The sequence below is a fragment of the Hyla sarda genome, chromosome 9, assembly GCF_029499605.1.
Source record: "Hyla sarda isolate aHylSar1 chromosome 9, aHylSar1.hap1, whole genome shotgun sequence".
Classification (NCBI taxonomy): Eukaryota; Metazoa; Chordata; class Amphibia; order Anura; family Hylidae; genus Hyla; species Hyla sarda.
In genome coordinates, this window is record NC_079197.1 from 9,431,724 (window position 1) to 9,451,609 (window position 19,886).

Consider the following 19,886-nt stretch of genomic DNA (forward strand, 5'->3'; position numbering starts at 1 on the left):
GACCTCCAGATGTTGCAAAACTACAAATCCCAGTATGCCCGGACAGCCGTTGGCTGTCCGGGCATGCTGGGATTTGTAGTTTTGCAACATCTGGAGGTCCGCAGGTTGAAGACCACTGCCCTACATAGTGTGAACACCCCCCTTTACACATGCCGCACACTGTAAAGTGCAATCCTCCTTGGCTGTCCAGGCATGCTGGGAGTTGTAGTTTTGCAACAGCTAGTGGCTCACTGGTTGGGAAACACTGCCTTTGGGCAATATACCTAAACATTTAATATTCTAGACACAGACAACTTTGTTATAATAATGGAGCAGAGGTAGTGTGAGGCCATCTAAGTGGAGAACTACAAGTCTCAGCACATATCCTGTCTACATTCCACCATGACACACACCAATATACTGAATCAGCATCTAACTGGTTTGAGGAATCTGCCTCCACCAACATGGCGTCTGCAACAGCTAGGCGTCGTTTCCAAGGCAACACACGCAACGTCTGCTGGGTAGAGGCGGGGCCTATCCGTGCTATGGCCAATAAGGTTGCAGATCTGTCAGAGGAGCGGACCACTAGCATTCGTAGTTTGGGAGCGGGAATCCGTGACGGGATGGAGGGGAATGCGCAGCGGTAAGTGTCGGGCTGGTGAATATAGATCCGACGGTATCGAGTCAGACCGCGTGTTGTGTGTGAATAGCGGCTGAGAAAAGTGTAGCAGCCAGTATAACGTAAATAAGCTACACTGGGTGGCGCTCTTACCGCGCACTCTATGGCAGATATATACTTTGTACACTGGGGGCGCTGTTTTATTACACTTTAGCAATATATATTTTCTACACTGGGGGCGCTGTTGCATCGCAATCTATATCTTATGTACACTGGGGGTGCTGTTTCATTACACTCTATGGCTGATCTATATATATATATATATATATATATATAATATATATATATATACATACTCTGTATACTGGGGGCGCTGTTTCATTACACTCTATAGCTGATCTATATATATATATATATATATACATATACTGTATACTGGGGGCGCTGTTTCATTACACTATAGCTGATCTATATATATATATATATATATATATATATATATATATATATACACTGTACACTGGGGGCGCTGTTTCATTACACTCTATAGCTGATCTATATATATACTGTACACTGGGGGCGCTGTTTCATTACACTCTATAGCTGATCTCTATATATATATATATATACACTGTACTCTGGGGGTGCTGTTTCATTACACTCTATAGCTGATCTATATATATACTGTACACTGGGGGCGCTGTTTCATTACACTCTATAGCTGATCTATATATATACTGTACACTGGGGGCGCTGTTTCATTACACTCTATAGCTGATCTATATATATACTGTACACTGGGGGCGCTGTTTCATTACACTCTATAGCTGATCTATATATATATATACTGTACACTGGGGGCGCTGTTTCATTACACTCTATAGCTGATCTATATATATATATATATATATATATATATATATATACATACTGTACACTGGGGGCGCTGTTTCATTACACTCTATAGCTGATCTATCTATCTACTATATCTATATATATATATATATATATATATATATATATATATATACTGTACACTGGGGGCGCGGTTTTATTTCACTTTAGCAATATATATTTTCTACACTGGGGGCGCTGTTGCATCGCAATCTATATCTTATGTACACTGGGGGTGCTGTTTCATTACACTCTATAGCTGATCTATATATATATATATATATATATATATATACACTGTACACTGGGGGCGCTGTTTCATTACACTCTATAGCTGATATATACTGTACTCTGGGGGCGCTGTTTCATTACACTCTATAGCTGATCTATATATACTGTATACTGGGGGCGCTGTTTCATTACACTCTTTAGCTGATCAATATATATATATATACTGTACACTGGGGGCGCTGTTTCATTACACTCTATAGCTGATATATATATATATATATATATATATATATATATACACTGTACACTGGGGGCACTGTTTCATTACACTCTATAGCTGAGATATAAAAAAATATATATGTATATATATGAGTGTAATAAGGGCAGATGTTATTACCCTAGGGGCAGATGACATTAACCCCTTGTGTTTGTGACGCCAGGGCGTGGTTTACCTCTACACCACCCTAGGTATGGCCGCTGGATCCTGGGCTAGGCACGGGGCAAATATTGACTCGGACGCCAAGTTACGGAACAACGGCAGCTTTACTGAGGCAGTCAGATGGAATAGTCTTTACAGCTCAGTTAGGGCCAAGGAGGTGACCAGTGACTTCAGAGACTTTAGGGCTCGCTGGGACTTGTAGTGGATTTGGACAATTTTCTGCAGGCCCATGCTGACTGTATACAGACTGATCTTGACTGACTTCACCCCTTATGTAATTTACCAGGGTTTGACTTTCACCTGGGTTACACTGGATTGGTAGAAGCGTTGCTGCGTGGTCGGCCGTGGTCTCCTCAGGACACCAGACCCTCAGGACACCAGACCCTCAGGACACCAGACCCTCAGGACACCGGACCCTCAGGACACCGGACCCTCAGGACACCGGACCCTCAGGACACCAGACCCTCAGGACACCGGACCCTCAGGACACCAGACCCTCAGGACACCGGACCCTCAGGACACCGGACCCTCAGGACACCGGACCCTCAGGACACCGGACCCTCAGGACACCGGACCCTCAGGACACCAGACCCTCAGGACACCAGACCCTCAGGACACCAGACCCTCAGATAAGACTCAGAGACTGAACAATTCCTCCCAGGGTTTATATGGGGGAGACTGGTCACCTGATCACTGGGACCTTCCTTGGTTACAACAAGGGGTACTCCGGAGTATAAAAATTGTCGCCCATACTGCCGGCAGTAAAAAAATAAAGATGTACATACCTTCCTCCGCTCCGGTCTCCGCCGCGATCCACTTCCTGGTTGCCGGTGGTCGGATGAATCATACTGCGCTCAGCCAATCACCCGCCGCAGTGAAGTCCGACTCGGCTGGCGATAGGCTGAACGACAGTGTGAGAACGCTTCAGGACACCAAATTCTTCACTACACCTGCGGCCGGGGCCAAAAACGTCACACTGCCACCCAGCCTATCGCCGGCCGAGTCGGGACTTCACTGCGGCTGGTGAGTGGCTGAGCGCAGTATGACTCTCCGACCACCGGCAACCAGGAAGAGGATCACGGCGGAGACTGGAGCCGGTTACCAGAGGCCCCGGGGGAGCGGAGGAAAGTATGTACATCTTTATTTTTTTACTGCCAGCAGTATGGGCAACAATTTTTATACTCTGGAGTTCTCCTTTAAACAGATTTGTAAATTAATTCTATTTAAAAATCTTAATCCTTCCAGGACTTTTTAGTAGCTGTATGCTCCAGAGGAAATTCTTTTCTTTTTGAATTTCTTTTTTATCTTGTCCACAGTGCTCTCTGCTGACACTTCTGTCCATATCAGGAACTGTCCAGAGCAAGAAAAATTCCCATTGCAAACCTATGCTACTCCGGACAATTCCTGACATGGACAGAGGTGTCAGCAGAGAGCACTGTGGACAAGACAAAAAAAAGAAATTCAAAAAGAAAAGAATTTCCTCTGTAGCATGCAGCTGCTAATAAGTACTGGAAGGGTAAAGATTAACAAATCTGTTTAACTTTCTGGCACCAGTTCATTTAAAAAAGAAAAAAAAATCCACTGGAGTACCCCTTTAAGGGAGGACTCGGGGGGGGGGGGGGGGGGGCCACTGCAATAGAGTCAGCCAGACAGGACAGCAAGGGTACAGGGGTGCAACTCCTGTACTGGGCCACCACATCCATGGACACTTGGCGTCGGAGTTCTCCCTAGGAATACTGATACGCTTGTGGAAATTCATCAATAACATCAGATTCACAGTTGTTGTTCCAGACAACACTTGTTTCTTTTTGCGCCAAGCTTTGTCCGCAATTCGTTCGCTGCGAACCTGCCTATTTTTACATTGACCGTCTTTTTCTTTTTTTTTTTTTTGTGTATTGTGCGCTAAAAAATATACCCTGCAATTTTTACCCTCCCACTTTAAGGGGTATTCCTATCTCTGCTTGCTATCCCCCTATCCATAGGAGAACAAGCTGATTGTGGGGGTCCGATAGCTGGGACCTTCAACCATCCCCATCGGGGACATAATTATGCCTTGAATGAATGAAGCACAGATTTTTTTCCATCAATGCAACCCTATAAAGGTTTTTGTGTGTGTGTGTGTGTGTGTGTGTGTGTGGGGGGGGGGGGGGGGTTGCTAGAATATACAGCCCTACCCACCCCCCCCATGTTAATCCTTGACATCTGTTCTGCACATTCCCTATTCCCTGCCAAGACATCCAGAGATTATATCTCAGGATCTCTAGCAGTGGTTGGCAACAACCAGAATACATTACATTTCGTTATAGAGCAGTGTTTTCCCCAACCAGGGTGCCTCCAGCTGTTGCACAACTACAACTCCCAGCATGCCTGGACAGCCTAGGTCAATGTTTCCCCAACCAGTGCGCCTCCTGCTGTTGCAGAACTACAACTCCCAGCATGCCTGGACAGCCTAGGTCAGTGTTTCCCCAACCAGTGCACCTCCAGCTGTTGCAGAACTACAACTCCCAGCATGCCTAGACAGCCTAGGTCAGTGTTTCCCCAACCAGTTTCCCCAACCTGCTGTTGCCGTTGGCTGTCTGGGCATGCTGGGAGTTGTAGTTTTGCAACAGCTGGAGACACCCTGGTTGGGAAACACTGCTATAGGGTTAAAAGAAAGGATCACTATGGTGTAAGTTACATAGAAAGCAGCGGCATCGACAAGGGAAATCTGGAGCATGCTAGGAGTTGTACTTTTGCAAAAGCTGGAGGCACCCTGGTTGGGAAACACTGCTTTAGAGATCTAGCCATACTTTATCAGTGTTTCTTCCCAATCTTGTGGCTGTCCAGCTGTTGCAAAACTACAACTCTCAGCATGCCTGGACAGTCCAGTGCGCCTCCAGCTGTTGCAAAGCTACAACTCCCAGCATGCTTGGACAACCTTGGTCAGTGTTTCCCCAACCAGTGCGCCTCCAGCTGTTGCAAAACTACAACTCCCAGCATGGCTGGACAACCTTGGTCAGTGTTTCCCTAACCAGTGCGCCTCCAGCTGTTGCAAAACTACAACTCCCAGCATGCCTGGACAGTCTAGGTCAGTTTTTCTCCAACCAGTGCGCCTCCAGCTGTTGCAAAACTACTACTCGCAGCATGCACGGACAGCCGTTGGCTGTCCGGGCATGCTGGGAGTTGTAGTTTTGCAACAGCTGGAGACACCCTGGTTGGGAAACACTGACCTAGGGTTAAAAGAAAGGATCACGATGGCATAAGTTGCATATAAAGCAGCGGCATCGACAAGGGAAATCTGGGGCATGCTGGGAGTTGTACTCTTGCAACAGCTGGAGGCACCCTGGTTGGGAAACACTGCTTTAGAGATCTAGCCATACTTTATCAGTGTTTCTTCCCAATCTTGTGGTGGTCCAGTTGTTGCAAAACTACAACTCCCAGCATGCCCTTGTAGTTTTGCAACAGGTTGGGAAAGGGAATCACTGCTGTATCTAATTCCCGTTCACAGAAAGCGCCTCTTACAAAGGTGAGTGAATGAGTTAACACAGTTGAGCGGTGATGGTGTCCGGTCAATCGGCTTAGGTCTGGTGCGAGGATAATAGTCCTGTCAGTCTTGTCCAGGATTACCTGTGATATGGGAGACCGATCCTAAGAACAGGCACCGATACATGACCTGTAGATGACTATGGATGCCGTCAGGCCGAATAACAGAGCTAATTTCTTCCAAAAAAAAGTGCCTCCTCTCTCCTCAGGTTGTGTGCGGTACTACAGTTCGGCTCCATTTACTTCAATGGAACTGAGCTGCAATACCACACATAACTTGACAAGAGCGGCGCTGCTTTATTATTACTATTTATTACCTGTTGGGTTTTCTTTTTTTAGTGTGCCTGACACTTTAGATGATTCTATACACTAATAAATATATATATATATATATATATACACACACACACACACACACACAGACCATGTATGCACTCAGAATACAGAATCCTATTCCCCTAAATCCATCTAGGTCACTGGTCTCCAAACTGTGTACCTCCAGATGTTTCAAAACTACAACTTCCAGCATGTCTGGATAGTTAACTAATTTTTTAAGAATTTAAAAATGCATAAGAAATTGATTAAAAATGAATAATACATTATACTTATATTTTAAATACAACAGTTTTAAACAAAGTAATTGTGCATCACGTCTCTATTTACCTATCTATCCCCTGCAGGCTTTTGGATTCGCTCTCAAACACCCCTTATCTGGATGTGCGGCGTAAAGAGGAAGGCGATGGCGAGATCCCAGCGAATGTCCTGGTGGAGTATTCCATGGTGAGATTCCTGCCCTCCATGTTGGCTGCAGCCTGGACGTCTATAATATCACTTACCTTGTTAGAAAGGCCCTGTCCAGGCATTGTGTAGTGTTGTGGTCCCAAACTGCAGCCCTTCAGCTGCTGCAAAACTACAACTCCCAGCATGGCTGTCAGGGCATGTTGGGAGTTGTAGTTTTCCAACAGCTGGAGAATCACAGTTCGGAGACCACTGCACTATACAATGCCTGGCCCATTGCTTTTTAATACTTCTCAGAGCTGAGGGTTTGTTACAGTTCTAAATCTAATCTAGATGACCCTCCATGACATTGGTGGGGGGTCGGCACTGATCTCGCTGTATGGATCTTTCTCAGGGGAGACGCAGGAAGCAGAAGATGCTGGGCAGCCAACTGCAAGTCCTGCGCTTCCTTCTAGAGTTCCTGCAAGAAGCAGACACTGCCAACTGGGAAGACACTAGCCCCGAGATCCTGAGTGAGTACCCACATGTATTATGTCTACGTGTAGTGGGATTTGGGGATTAAAAATAAGTAAGATTTCTGCAGGATATGATCCTCAAGAGCAGGCTTACACTTAGGGTATGTTCACTTAGTGGAATTTTCGGGCCGAATTTCACCGGAAGTTCCGACAAAATTTACTGCCCATTGGGATTCCTCTGTCCCATTCACACAGTAAAATTTCCACGGTCAAAATTCTGCATTCCGCAAAATTTTAAGACCTGTAATTCATTTTGCAGAATCCCATTGAACTCAGTGAGGATTTGAATTTCTTCAGAATTCAAGTGTTTATAGAACACAGATTTCTGCCATAATTTTGTTGCAATTCCGTTCAGCAAGCTTTGCTCAATGGAGTTTGTATGGAATTGCAGATAGATGTGAACATAGCCTTAAAAGAATATTGTAACCCCTCAATTACCCAGGGTGGGCACGGGCAGAGACATGCTCGCTCTTGGTCCACCTGTTGCTCCAGTATGAACAATGACGTCACCATATACTCATCCCATTCTATGTATATTAGGATGTCATTGTGGCCCTTCTTCTGCTGGGCAGTCCAGAAAAGTGGGGGGGGGGGGGGGGAAGGGGTGCACATGTCTTTCCATTGACATTTGTTGCCGACATCTGTCGAAGGCTGAGCCTAACATGCAGACTCTTCTTTTCCAGATCAAGAGGTAGAAGAGGTAAAAAAGAAGTGGAAGTCTCTTAAATGTGAGTACCAGGAGAAGGTGGTTGAGGTAGAGGAGACTATCCCACTGCTCCTGGAGAAGATTCAGCTTATACATGACAAGAAGACTGAGCTGGAGGAAGCTCTGCACCGGTACCAGGCTCAGGTGAGGACGAGGCCGCCTGATCCTCTTGTACACAGCACTATCTATGTGTTAGGGTAAAGTAACATCTCCTGGGCATCTGCAGAACTGCCGAAAACTGCAATGAGCTGCATGAGAATGTTGACTGCAAACTATGTTCATAGATCAAGCTGCTGTCTAGCTGCAAAACCATGTGGCTATTAGAATCTATTCAATAATGGCTGCACAATCTTACAGGTGAAGGCTGGGTTCACATCACTATTTGAGCCTCCAATGCACAGATACGATTTGGTAGGAAGCTCCGATCCGAAATCGTATCTGTGCATGGACGGGTACGGACCCATTAACTTCTATGGGGCAGCGGACCTGATCGTAGTCACTAGCTGACTAAAAAGCAACATGCACAATACGAAACATTGGTTTCATAACAAAGCTCTATGGAGAAATAGTGGTGTGCAGAGAAGTTTTCAAGTAAGTCCCTGAAATTCGTGGTCTGCCACAATTTTAAGTCCGTGTCAAAAATTAGATGCACTGAAAAAATGACCTGATTGTAGTCACTAGCTGACTACGATGGAGTCTGCTACCCTAGGAAGCAAAACGATATGGCAGTTAAAACCCAACATGCCTGATCCTCCTCTCCCTGACATCTGTCAGGGGGGGGATTGCTAGAAGGACACTATTAAAGGGGTACTCCCCTGGAAAACATATTCATTTTTTTTTTTTTTTTCAATCAACTGGTGCTAGAAAGTTAAACAGATTTGTAAATTACTTCTATATAAAAATCTTAATCCTTCCAGTACTCATCAGCTGCTGTATGTTCCACAGGAAGTTATTTTCTTTTTTAATTTGCTTTCTGTCTGGCCACAGTGCTCTCTGCTGACACCTCTGTCCATTTTAGGAACTGTCCGGAGCAGGATAGGTTTGCTATGGGGATTTGCTTGTGCTCTGGACAGTTCCTAAAAAGGACAGAGGTGTCAGCAGAGAGCACTGTGGTCAGATTTAAAAAGAAAAGAACTTACTCTGGAACATACAGCAGCTAAGTACTGGAAGGATTTAGATTTTTAAATGGAAGTAATTTACATAACTGTTTAACTTTCTGGCAACAGTTGATTTAAAAAACTGTTATTTTTTCCAGTGGAGTACCCTTTGAACATTAGGTGGTTGTCTGGTACAGCTGGCATGTCTCAAAAATGTATGGCCAGCTGCTACTGGTGACGCAGCATTTGGGTCACCAGCAGCAGCTGGGCCATCGATACACTAACAAGGGTCTTACTTGAAAACTTCTCTACACACCACTATTTCTCCATAGAGCTTTGTCATGAAACCAATGTTTCATATATTGCATGTTGCTTTTTAGGGGAAACACGCTGGAATATAGAATTTCTTTATATAATAAACTCTGCCTAAATTACAAAGCTGCACGTAGTCCTAATGGTCTCTTGTCTTCTCTTTCAGAAAGTGATTGCAGAGGAGAAGGTATTGTATGTTTTGCCATTTTACATTAAAAACTGTTAAAGGGGTACACACCGCCCCTAGACATCTTATCCTGTAATCAAAGGATAGGGGATAAGATGTCTGATGGCGGGGGGCCCCCGCTATCTCCCTGCTGCACCCGGCGTTCATTTAGAGCCTCGGGTGCAGCGCAGGAGGCTTGCCACGGCCACGCCCCTTCAATGCAAGTCTATGGGAGGGGGCGTGACGAATGTCACGCCCCCTCACATAGACTTACATTGCGGGGGCGCGGCCGTGACATCACGAGTGGGGCATGACTGTGACGTCATGAGCCCCCGCATCGCCAGTCATCCGGCATGGAGCGAAGTTTTCTCCGTGCACCAGATGTCTGGGGTGCCACAGCCGAGATTGCGGGGGTCCCCAGCGGCAGAACCCCAGTGATCAGACATCTTATACCCTATCATTTGGATAGGGTATAAGATGCCTAGGGGCGGAATACCCCTTTACGGATTTACTGCATTTGCCCTTCTGCTTTATTTATTTTTTTTTTTTCAGGCGAAGGAGAGACAGCAGCATTTGCAGGAAGTTTTCCAAAAGCAGCAGCTGGTGGTACAGAAATGTCAGATCCAGATAGAGCAGCTGAAGGGGGAGATACAGAAACTGGAGCAGTCGGTGGAGTGCTGGATACAGGCTGTGCACAGGTGAGAGCGGCGTGGACGTATTAAGAGCTTCTCTGTGTTCGTAAGCATGACTTAAATAGCTGGAAAGGAAATCGCGCTAAGCTTTGGTCCCTAAACACTGAGCTCAGGCTTTGGTCTCCACAGGGGAGGGGGGATTGTTTACATGATATATGAAGCATTCATCGCTTTGAGGATGTGCTCCATGTGGCTTGTGATCAGAAACGCCTATAATAACTATGGCTATGTTCATTCTACGTTTTAACTGTCTGTCACGGGTATCCTTCTGGTCCTATACACCAATTTAATGAGAGTCAAAGCGCAGCAGACTACGCTACAGAGTCAGGATAAAATAGCATATATAGAACAAAGTGAGTCAGAAGGGGACTGAATTGAGGGGCACATGCTGCTCTCCGGCACAGTATAGGTCAACGGATATCTCTGTCGAAAAGTTAAAGGGGTATTCCGGCTTTATACATCTTATTCCCTATCCAAAAGGATAGAGGATAAGATGTATGATCGCAGGGGGCCTGCCACTGGGGACCCCCGCAATCTCGGTGCGGCCTCCGGCATTCTATGAGTCTCCTGTGATTATACATCTTATCACCTATCCTTTGGAAATGCCCCTTTAAAATACAGTATGACCCTAGCTTCAATCTAGGAAAGCCAAAAATGTTTTTATAGTGATCTCTTCTCATTTCCTACAAATCTTTTGCAGCGACTCCACACTTGCAGGTCTCCTAAATAATCTGGAGGGAGTGACACTGGTCTCGGCTGAGGAGAAGGAACTTGTTCTAGATTTAAATGTCTGTAAGGAAACGGAGATCTCTCCATTACGAGTCACCCTGCACTGGACATCTGAGGAAGAAATTAAGGTGGAGGTGAGAGAAACAGCCCAGGAAATGGACAATGCCCCCCGCCATTACAATATATATACAATACAAGAAGCAATCCTCTGCATACATGGATCTGAAACGAGCAGAAAAAAAGAAACACAAAAAATGGGTTAGAACATTTTTGGCGCTCTCCGATGGGGAGAGCTCCCAAAATGCAATGTCTTCCCAAATAGAGAGCCTCTTATTGTTGCAAAACTACAACTCCCAGCAAGCCCAGACAGCCTTTGGCTGTCTGGGCATGCTGGGAGTTGTGGTTTAGCAACAGCTGTAGTATCCCTGTCTGGGAAGAAACTGGCAGAAGGGTCTGTTCACATTATACAAAGCCGTACAATGAGAACAGAGCCTCACACTTACCCCTCTGCCTCCCTTCTATAGCTCCGCCCCAATGACGTAATCACTAGGGGGCGGAGCTACACAGACCCGACAGGGAGCGAGGGAGGTTAGGGGATCTCCTCTTCTGTATACACTATCTACAGCTATCTATAGATAGCTGTATATACTGTATACTGCCCAAAGGGTTAACCTACACTGTCCAGCAGTGTAAGTTAACTCTCTCCCTCCTGGCGCATAGTGCACAGCTCAGCAAGGGGTTAAGTGAACCAGCAGTGTGTATACTGTACAGGCTCACTATAAGTTCTTGCTGGACAGTAGATATACGACATATAGCTACTGCTCAGCATCAGCTCTTCTCCCGGCTCTGTACCCAGAGTCCCGAAATTCACATCAGGAGTGACACTTGCTGCGATCTGTCCCTTACTGCAGGTGCTACTGCTCCCAACATGGCGCACACTCTGCTCCATGCTGGGAGTTGTAGTACCTGTACTAATAGACAGATCGCAGTGGGTGTAATTTCTGACACCTGTTCCGATCTGTCTAATAGCAGAGAGTTATGATTGGCTGGAACCATCTGGCCAATCACAGCTGGCCAATCTGGCCAATCTGTGATGTGAATAACTTGACATCGCAGAACATAGTGCAGGATAGCGGAGAAGAGCGGCCTTGCCGCGGCTTCTTATATAGGTGGATCACAACGGGTCTTGAAAGTGACACCCGGGGCGATCTGTCTATTAGTACAGGGACTACTACTTCCATCATTGAACAGTCTGTTCCATGCTGGGAGTATTAGTACTACTTAAAAAATGTAAAATAATAAAGAGAAAAAAAAAGTTAAAATAAACACACACACACACACACACACACACTTTATTAAACACATTATTAAAATACATTACTAATAAAAAGTTTAACAAAATGATATTCAAAAAATATATATAAATTTTACATTTAAATGGCCCCTTTTCTACATTTTTATTGTCGGCTACATTTTTAGTTCCCTGCCCGCCTACATAAGTTGATCCCTGTTTAAAATGAATAAAAATGTTGTTATAAAAAAAAATTTTTTATTAAATACCGTTTTTTCCATCACTACTGTATTTATTTTTTAAGGTGCCCTACGGAATTTTTATTAAAAAAATAATAAATAAATAAAAATATCTCCAACCCTTTTTTTTTTTTTTTAATTTATTTATTTATTTATTTATTTATTTTTGGATCGCTAAAGTCCAAAAAAAAGAATAAAAACCGCCTGCAAAAAACGTCAAAGTTAAAACCCACTTGGCGTTTTTCTTGGCGTTTTTTTTCATTCCCATAGACTTTTATGGGAGGAAGACGCCAAGATTTTCCCGGGAAAAAAAACACCAAAGCCTCAACAAGAGGTTGTTTTTGAAAAAAACTGCTTAGGAGCCAAAAATAGCTGAAAAATGCCAAAAGGATAAAAAAAAAAAAAAAAAAAAAAAAAAAAACGCCAAACTGAAAAACTCTAAGTGGATCTGGCATTTTGCAGTTCACTATTGACTTGCAGCTAACATCTGGCCACTGCGTATTTTCACAGAAAAAATGCTGTGCGGCAAAAAGAAAATCAGCGTTTTTGCATGAAAAACCTCAGTAGAATCCTAGACTGAACCCAGCTAAAAAACCTTCAATTAGAATGTTTCCCTCTCTGTGATACGGTTTTCCCCACTCAGTGGCGCCCCCGGCTGCAGTAGCTGTGCAGAAAGATTCAGCCAACTCCATTTATTTGCCTAGATTTGTGCTGCAGTTCCCTGGTACTGTGGGTATCCAGGGCACCGCTGTGACAGGCTGCAGTGCTGATTTAGTGCTGTGGCTCCTTCTTTCTCAGAATCATGGGAGTTCCAGAGGTTGGACCTGATCGTAAAGTGATGGCATATCTTTGTAAAATGCCACCACCGTATAGGACAGGAATACCCCTTTTAAGGACAAATATCAATTTTTTTCTGTAGACAGAAGACCCAATGCCAAGGCTACCCACAGAACTGCAATGCGGAGCTACATCTCATATCATTCCCATCATCCTGGAGCTGCAGTCTTGGTACCAGAGCCATGCCAGACTACTGAAGGAGATGAAAGACCTGCAAGAGCGGTAACATTACATGACTGATTGCTTGTGACGTTGCGTCCACTGGTATTTGGTATACTGCACGTCCTAGAAGTGTGAAACCATATTGTTTGTGACAACCAGTTCTCCTACAAAAGCACCAGCCTTGTTTTCTTTCATTATCCAGCTTTTAGCATAGGCCATCTTTGTGAAACTCCTATGATCAGCACAACAGGAGGCTGTGGCATAGCGGAAGCAGGAATTCTATTAAAGTGAATTTGCTATTAAATTTTCATGCAGAATTCCGTGCAGCAATTCTGCCATGTGAACATAACCTTAGTCTATGGGTCAGTGAGACAAAGAGTGCTGAGAGTTCAGGGTGTAATGCATGCTTCCACAGGCTTATCCCCTCTAGTTCCCCTTATCAGTGGGGGGCTCTGCAACCTGATCAAAACTTTGGATATTTCTTTGTGACATGCCAAAAGCTTTTCTTAACCTCTTGGGGACGTAGGGCGTACAGGTACACCCTGCATTCCCAATCCTTAAGGACCCAGGAATTCCGGCATTGGGTCAGTGCATTCAGTGTATGCTGGGAGTTGTAGTTGTGCAACAGCTGGAGGTTAGTTCCACCCCATGTGAATGTACAGGGTACAGTCACACTGGCGGGGGTTTACAGTGAGTTTCCTGCTTCAAGTTTGAGCTGGTGCAAATTTTCCGCTGCAGCTCAAACTCCTAGCGGGAAACTCACCGTAAACCCCTGCCAGTGCGAATGTGCCCTAAAAACACTACACTACACTAACACATAATAAAGGGTAAAACACTACATATACGCCCCCCCAATGAAGAAAACATCTCGTACGGCAGTGTTTCCAAAACAGAGCCTCCAACTGTTGCAAACCAAAAACTCCCAGCATTGCTGGACAGCCCCTGACTGTCTAGGCATGCTGGGAGTTTAGTAACAGCTGCAGGCACCCTGTTTTGGGAATCACTGGCGTAGAATATTTTTGGTAGCGGAGGCAATTGTAAGGCTCTATTCACACGGCAGAATTTCCGCTTATTCGCCCCAATTTCGCTTTGGAGGATTTTGTGCTGAATTGGTGCAGAAGCTAAGCGGAAATTCTGCAGAAGTGTGAATGGGAGTGTGGACTCCCACATAAGTGTATTTAAGCTTTCATTTGAGGAGTAAATTCTGCCGTGTGAATAGGGCCCAACGCTTGCATCCGGGTCCGCCCCTATGCAAATCCCTAATTTAGGCCTCAAATGCGCATGGCTCTCTCTCACTTCGGAGCCCTTTCGTATTTCAAGGAATCAGTTTAGGGCCACATATGAGGTATTTCCGTACTCTGGAGCAATTGCGTTACAAACTTTGGGGGGCTTTTTCTCCTTTTACCCCGTATGAAAAGGAAAAGTTGGGGTCTAGACCAGCCTTTTAGTGTAAAAAATAAAAAAAAATTACATTAACATGCTGGTGTTGCCCCATAGTTTTCATTTTCACAAGAGGTAAAAGGAAAAAAATACCCCCAAAATTTGCAAGCCATATGTGGGCGTAAAATGCTCTGTGGATGCACAACATGGCTCATTTTTTACTAAAATGCTGGTGTTACCCTAAATTTTTCATTTTCATAAGGGATAATAGGAAAAAGCCCCCCCCCCAAAAAATTTGCTGCCCAATTTCTTCTGAGTAAGAACATACCCCATATGTTAATGTAAAGTGCTCTGTGGGCGCACTACAATGCTCAGAAGAGAATGAGCGCCATTGGGCTTTTGGAGAGAAAATTTGTTCAGAATTGAAGGCCATGTGTGTTTACAAAGACCCCATAGTGCCAGAACAATGGACCCCCCCCCCCAACATGTGACCCCATTTTGGAAACTACACCCCTCATGTAATAAGGGGTACAGTGAGCATTTACGTCCCCCTAAACGGGGACAGATGGCCGTGTGAACGCACCCTTACCAGCATGTAACTTACTGTCCTGTTTTAGGTTCACCATTGACTGGCTCCCAACGCAGATGAAGCTTCTGTTTTTTAAAGGGGATAAGCAGCATACCCTGGTGATTGAGCCTGGATACCCGATGAGCGGAGGCGTCCGACTGCTGTCTGGGAAGGGAGCAGAACCATGTAACACCGCAGACAACTTCAAGGTAGAGGCTGTTTGCGGATGGAGTGCAAACATTGCCATGAAGACACAGATCATACACTCCTCCTTTCAGCTAATTATCTGTACTGCAACTAATTACAGTATCTAATTTTGCTGTAGAAAATTATGGGGAAGATTTATCAAAAACTGTGTAGATCAGTGTTTCCCAACCAGGGGGCCTCCAGCTGTTGCAAAACTACACCTCCCAGCATGCCCGGACAGCCGTTGGCTGTCTGGGCATGCTGGGAGTTGTAGTTTAGCAACAGCTGGAGGCACCCTGGTTGGGAAACACTGGTGTAGAGGAAAAGTTGACCAATTTGCCCATAGCAACTAATCAGATCGCTTCTTTTCATTTATAACAAGGCCTCTGATAAATACAAGAAGCTATTTGGTTGCTATGGGCAACTGGTCAACTTCACAGGTTTTGATAAATCTCCCTCCTAAGTGATTTACCTGTATTATGCAAATTGTCTTCAGCACAATTTCAGACATTTGTGGTAAAACTTAGGCTGTGTTCATTTGGCCGTCTAGACCCGTCCCGTTCTTCTCCCGTCAAAAATAAAATCGAACTTTAAAAAAAAAAAAAAAAACAGACAATAACTGATGCAAACGGATGTTAGCCATTTGTATCCGTTTAGATACGTTATTTTTCAGTTAATAAACCAAAAAAAAAATTATTTTTTTCCTCTGATGAGCATGCTCGTAAGTAAAAACTGATCAAAAAACGGATGCAAACGGATTATATTAAAGGCTCATCCATTTTCCATAGACTTCAATGTTAAATTTACTGTATCCGTTTTTTCTTCCATTTTATTTATTTATTTTTTTGACTGGAGAAAAAAAATACTGCATGCATAGTCTTTTCTCCCATAAAAAAAAAAAAAAAAAACCTGAAATGAGCGCAGACGGGTGCAAACTGATGTGAAAGGATTGTGGAAAAAAATCCCATTGACATCAATGGGATTATTTTACAACTGTTTGTAATCCATTTACAAGCAGCAACAACTGAACCTAAACGGGGACAGACGGCCGTGTGAACGCACCCTTAGCCGCAAAGTGTGAACACAGCTATTACATATCTGAATTGAAAAGGTTGGGGGTATACGTGGGTAGAGGAAGGAGAACTTATGCCTGTGACTGGGTAGAGATATGTTAGGCTGGGTTCACACTACGTTTTCTCCCATACGGGAGCGCATACGGCAGGGGGGAGCTAAAACCTTGCGCTCCCGTATGCCTTCGTATGCGCTCCCCTATGTCATTCATTTCAATGAGCCGGCCGGAGTGAAACGTTCGGTCCGGTCGGCTCATTTTTGCGCCGTATGCGCTTTTACAACCGGACCTAAAACCGTGGTCAACCACGGTTTTAGGTCCGGTTGTAAAAGCGCATACGGCGCAAAAATGAGCCGACCGGACCGAACGTTTCACTCCGGCCGGCTCATTGAAATGAATGACATACAGGAGCGCATACGAAGGCATACGGGAGCGCAAGGTTTTAGCTCCCCCCTGCCGTATGCGCTCCCGTATGGGAGAAAACGTAGTGTGAACCCAGCCTTACTTGGGAGACATTAGTATTTCCTATAAGGCCGTGTTCGCACTACAGAATTTCCAAGGGGAATTCCGGTCAGAAATTCTGGTGCAGCAGAATCCCATTGTTGGCAATAGGATATAGCTGTGCAGTGCACACTACAGAATTTTATCAGCAAATATTCCGCTGCCCAACAAATTAACTTTTTTTAATTTTTTTATTCTTCATGCAGAATCCGCTCCGCAGTCATCTGTGGGGACGGCAGTGTCTGCGCGGTCTTAGCACCAACTGATTCAGTCAGCACTGGCCGCACTCTGAATCTCCTGCCGGAATTTTTCCCTCCCGAGATTTTCATTATGAACCTATCCTAATATATATATCTGTATCACACACACATACATTAAGGGAGACCTGATAACTATGTATAAATATATCAGGGGGCCGTACAGAGATCTCTCCATGATCTATGTATACCCAGGACTGTATCTATAACAAGGGGGCATTCTCTACGTCTAGAGGAAAGAAGGTTTCTACACCAGCACAGATGGGGGTTCTTTACTGTAAGAGCAGTGAGACTGGAATTCTCTGCCTGAGGAGGTGGTCATGGTGAACTCTGTAAAATAATTCAAAAGGGGTCTGGATGCAGTTTTTGAGAATAACAACATTACAGGTTATAGATACTAGATTTATAGGGGCAGAAGGTTGATCCAGGGATTTATTCTGATGATATTTAGAGTCGGGAACAAATTTTTACCTCTAGTATGAGGATTTTTTTTTGCCTCCTGGATCAACTCAGTAGGGACTCATTAGGGTTATAGGTTGAACTTGATGGACTCTGGTCTTTTTTTTCAACCTTGCGAACTATGTTACAATGTTAAAATATATATATATATATATATATATATATATATATATATATATATATATATATATATATATATATATATATATATACACACACACACACACATCAATAATGTAAATGTGCACACAGATTTCCATGAAGTGTGTAAGCAACACTACCTTTTATCCTGAAACACAAAGAACACACCTGATTTCAGTGCAATTTGCGTTAACACTTTCTATTCTGCATTTAGCCTCCTGTTGAGAACCCATCAGTAAGCGACTGGCTTGAATACCTACAGAGCTCCCCGGAGTCCAGCACCTGATAACCTCCCCGGAATACATCAGAATCAGCACTTTATAGAGATTTCTGTACCATAACATCACTAATGGCCCAGGCCTCGAATCAGGAGTCCAAGGTTCTTCTTCACTCTGTATCACTAGTAGCTGGAAGATCTGACGTTACGGCGCATATAAAGGCTCTTGTCTCATTTATCGCTTCAATAAATCTCATTTGGCTTTCCACAGACTGAGCAGAACAGCACAACTGGGCAGTAAGATGGCCGATCTGCTCCCAGTGCATTGTTCTGCTTCAGAAAACACAAGGAGCGGGAGGGCAAGGGTTTTATTGACACAGGTTGCGCCAGCTTTCCTGACCCATAATGGAACCTGTGCCAGGCAGAACTTTCATGGCCCATGTTACACACACAATTCGCCTGGATGATCAAACAGCATGTGACCACTCAGCTGATTTCCTTAGTTCATTACTACAGCGGCCCCCCATTAAAAAAAAAAAAAAAAAAGTGTGAATTTGACTGACACGTAGGATTTAATCCAGCACCGGGGAGCGATCTCGCACAAATTGGATTACAGGTTGTAAAGATGGAGGAGGTGAAGGCTGAGATTAAATCCACACGCACTTCACATAAGAGAAAGCAACCCCCTCGGGGGAGATGTGCCTCTTCTGATGAAAGCGTTTGGAGTATTCCCAATCCCGATTATTACGGAATTAGTGAACCAGTTTTTCCTTCTTTTGTCACTGATCGGCCTCTGTTTTATTGCTTTACTTTATTGCTGCATTCCCGGTCTGGACTAATTCAATAAAAGAAGAATAAAATGCAGTAGATAGGGGCGGATAACTGTGTATAGATGTAGCACGGTGTCAAATTGCAGTGATTTATACAAGGCTATAGCTTAGCACAGTGTTTCACCAACCAGGGTGCCTCCAGCTGTTGCAAAACTACAACTCCCAGCATGCCCGGACAGCCAACGGCTGTCCGGGCATGCTGCGAGTTGTAGTTTTGCAACAGCTGTAGACACACTGGGCAACACTGCCCTATGGTATAGTAAATGTGAGAGTTTCTGTCAGGTTTTTGGAGCATCCTGGGAGTTGTAGTTTTGCAACAGCTGAAGGCATCCTGGTTGCTAAAACTCTGATGTAGAGATTTTTGTGCTTACCTGTTTTAGCTGATGTGGCAGGCACGGGATAGACTCAATTTTGAATGTAAACTCCTTACATCCCTTGAATCCTCTAGCCTTGCAGAAAGAGGGTGTGGTGTCTCATGCTGGGAGTTGTAGTTAGGTAGGAAAAATAATGTAGCCGTGTTATAGTTGCGTAAAACCAGCCTGAGGCCTCCATAACCTATTTATTTTTTGTTTAAAAAAACTAAAACAAACAATAATTAAAATTTAATTTTGGTTTTAAATGCATGTGTTAATTTGTTACGTTTGCTTCATTATTTTTTTTAGTCATATAAAAATAATAAAAAAAAAAAAAAACTATGGGGAAAATATTGAAAAGAAATAAATAATAATTATAAAAAAAAAACTCCACAAGCTTTATGCTACTATTTTTCTTTCAGTAACAAATGAACAACCCAAAATAACATTTGATTACTATTGGTTTTAACCGGGACCTAAATGTACTGTACATTTTACAATAAAATATTTTGTCTGTGTTTAAATCGTACCTGTCATATCACAGAGAAAAAGAAAATAACACACTAGGCCATGCAGATGCTTTACATGTCTTTTTTTTTATGTATCTAGCTTCTGTATTTGGCTCACAAATCCCTCAATTGTTCTGCTCACTCATTCTGACATCCACTGTTCAGGAAGGGGCGTGTCTGAGCCCTCACTCACCATGCATTCACTTCCTCCCTGAGTCTGCTGTGCTGGGTCTCTTCATCCAATCACT

General features: G+C 44.1%; 1 protein-coding gene across 1 annotated transcript; it reads left to right on the forward strand.

Annotated features, from left to right (window-relative positions):
• The first annotated feature begins 428 nt into the window (after positions 1 to 428).
• Positions 429 to 19,656, forward strand: LOC130290788 (ZW10 interactor-like). The gene is made up of 10 exons (XM_056538860.1): positions 429 to 622; positions 6,365 to 6,464; positions 6,817 to 6,934; positions 7,621 to 7,787; positions 9,219 to 9,239; positions 9,771 to 9,916; positions 10,611 to 10,773; positions 13,089 to 13,228; positions 15,166 to 15,325; positions 17,944 to 19,656. The coding sequence occupies exons 1-10, from the start codon at positions 444 to 446 to the stop codon at positions 18,013 to 18,015; spliced, it is 1,266 nt and encodes a 421-aa protein (XP_056394835.1). The 5' UTR covers positions 429 to 443; the 3' UTR covers positions 18,016 to 19,656.
• The last annotated feature ends 230 nt before the right edge of the window (positions 19,657 to 19,886 follow it).

Bases quoted from the DNA above. Each gene is read 5' to 3' on its own strand.
- LOC130290788 (XM_056538860.1), top strand. From the start codon at position 444: ATGGCGTCTGCAACAGCTAGGCGTCGTTTCCAAGGCAACACACGCAAC. The intron at 6,935-7,620 runs GTGAGTACCCAC...CTTCTTTTCCAG, and splicing joins CACTAGCCCCGAGATCCTGA to ATCAAGAGGTAGAAGAGGTA. The intron at 15,326-17,943 runs GTAGAGGCTGTT...TTCTGCATTTAG, and splicing joins ACACCGCAGACAACTTCAAG to CCTCCTGTTGAGAACCCATC.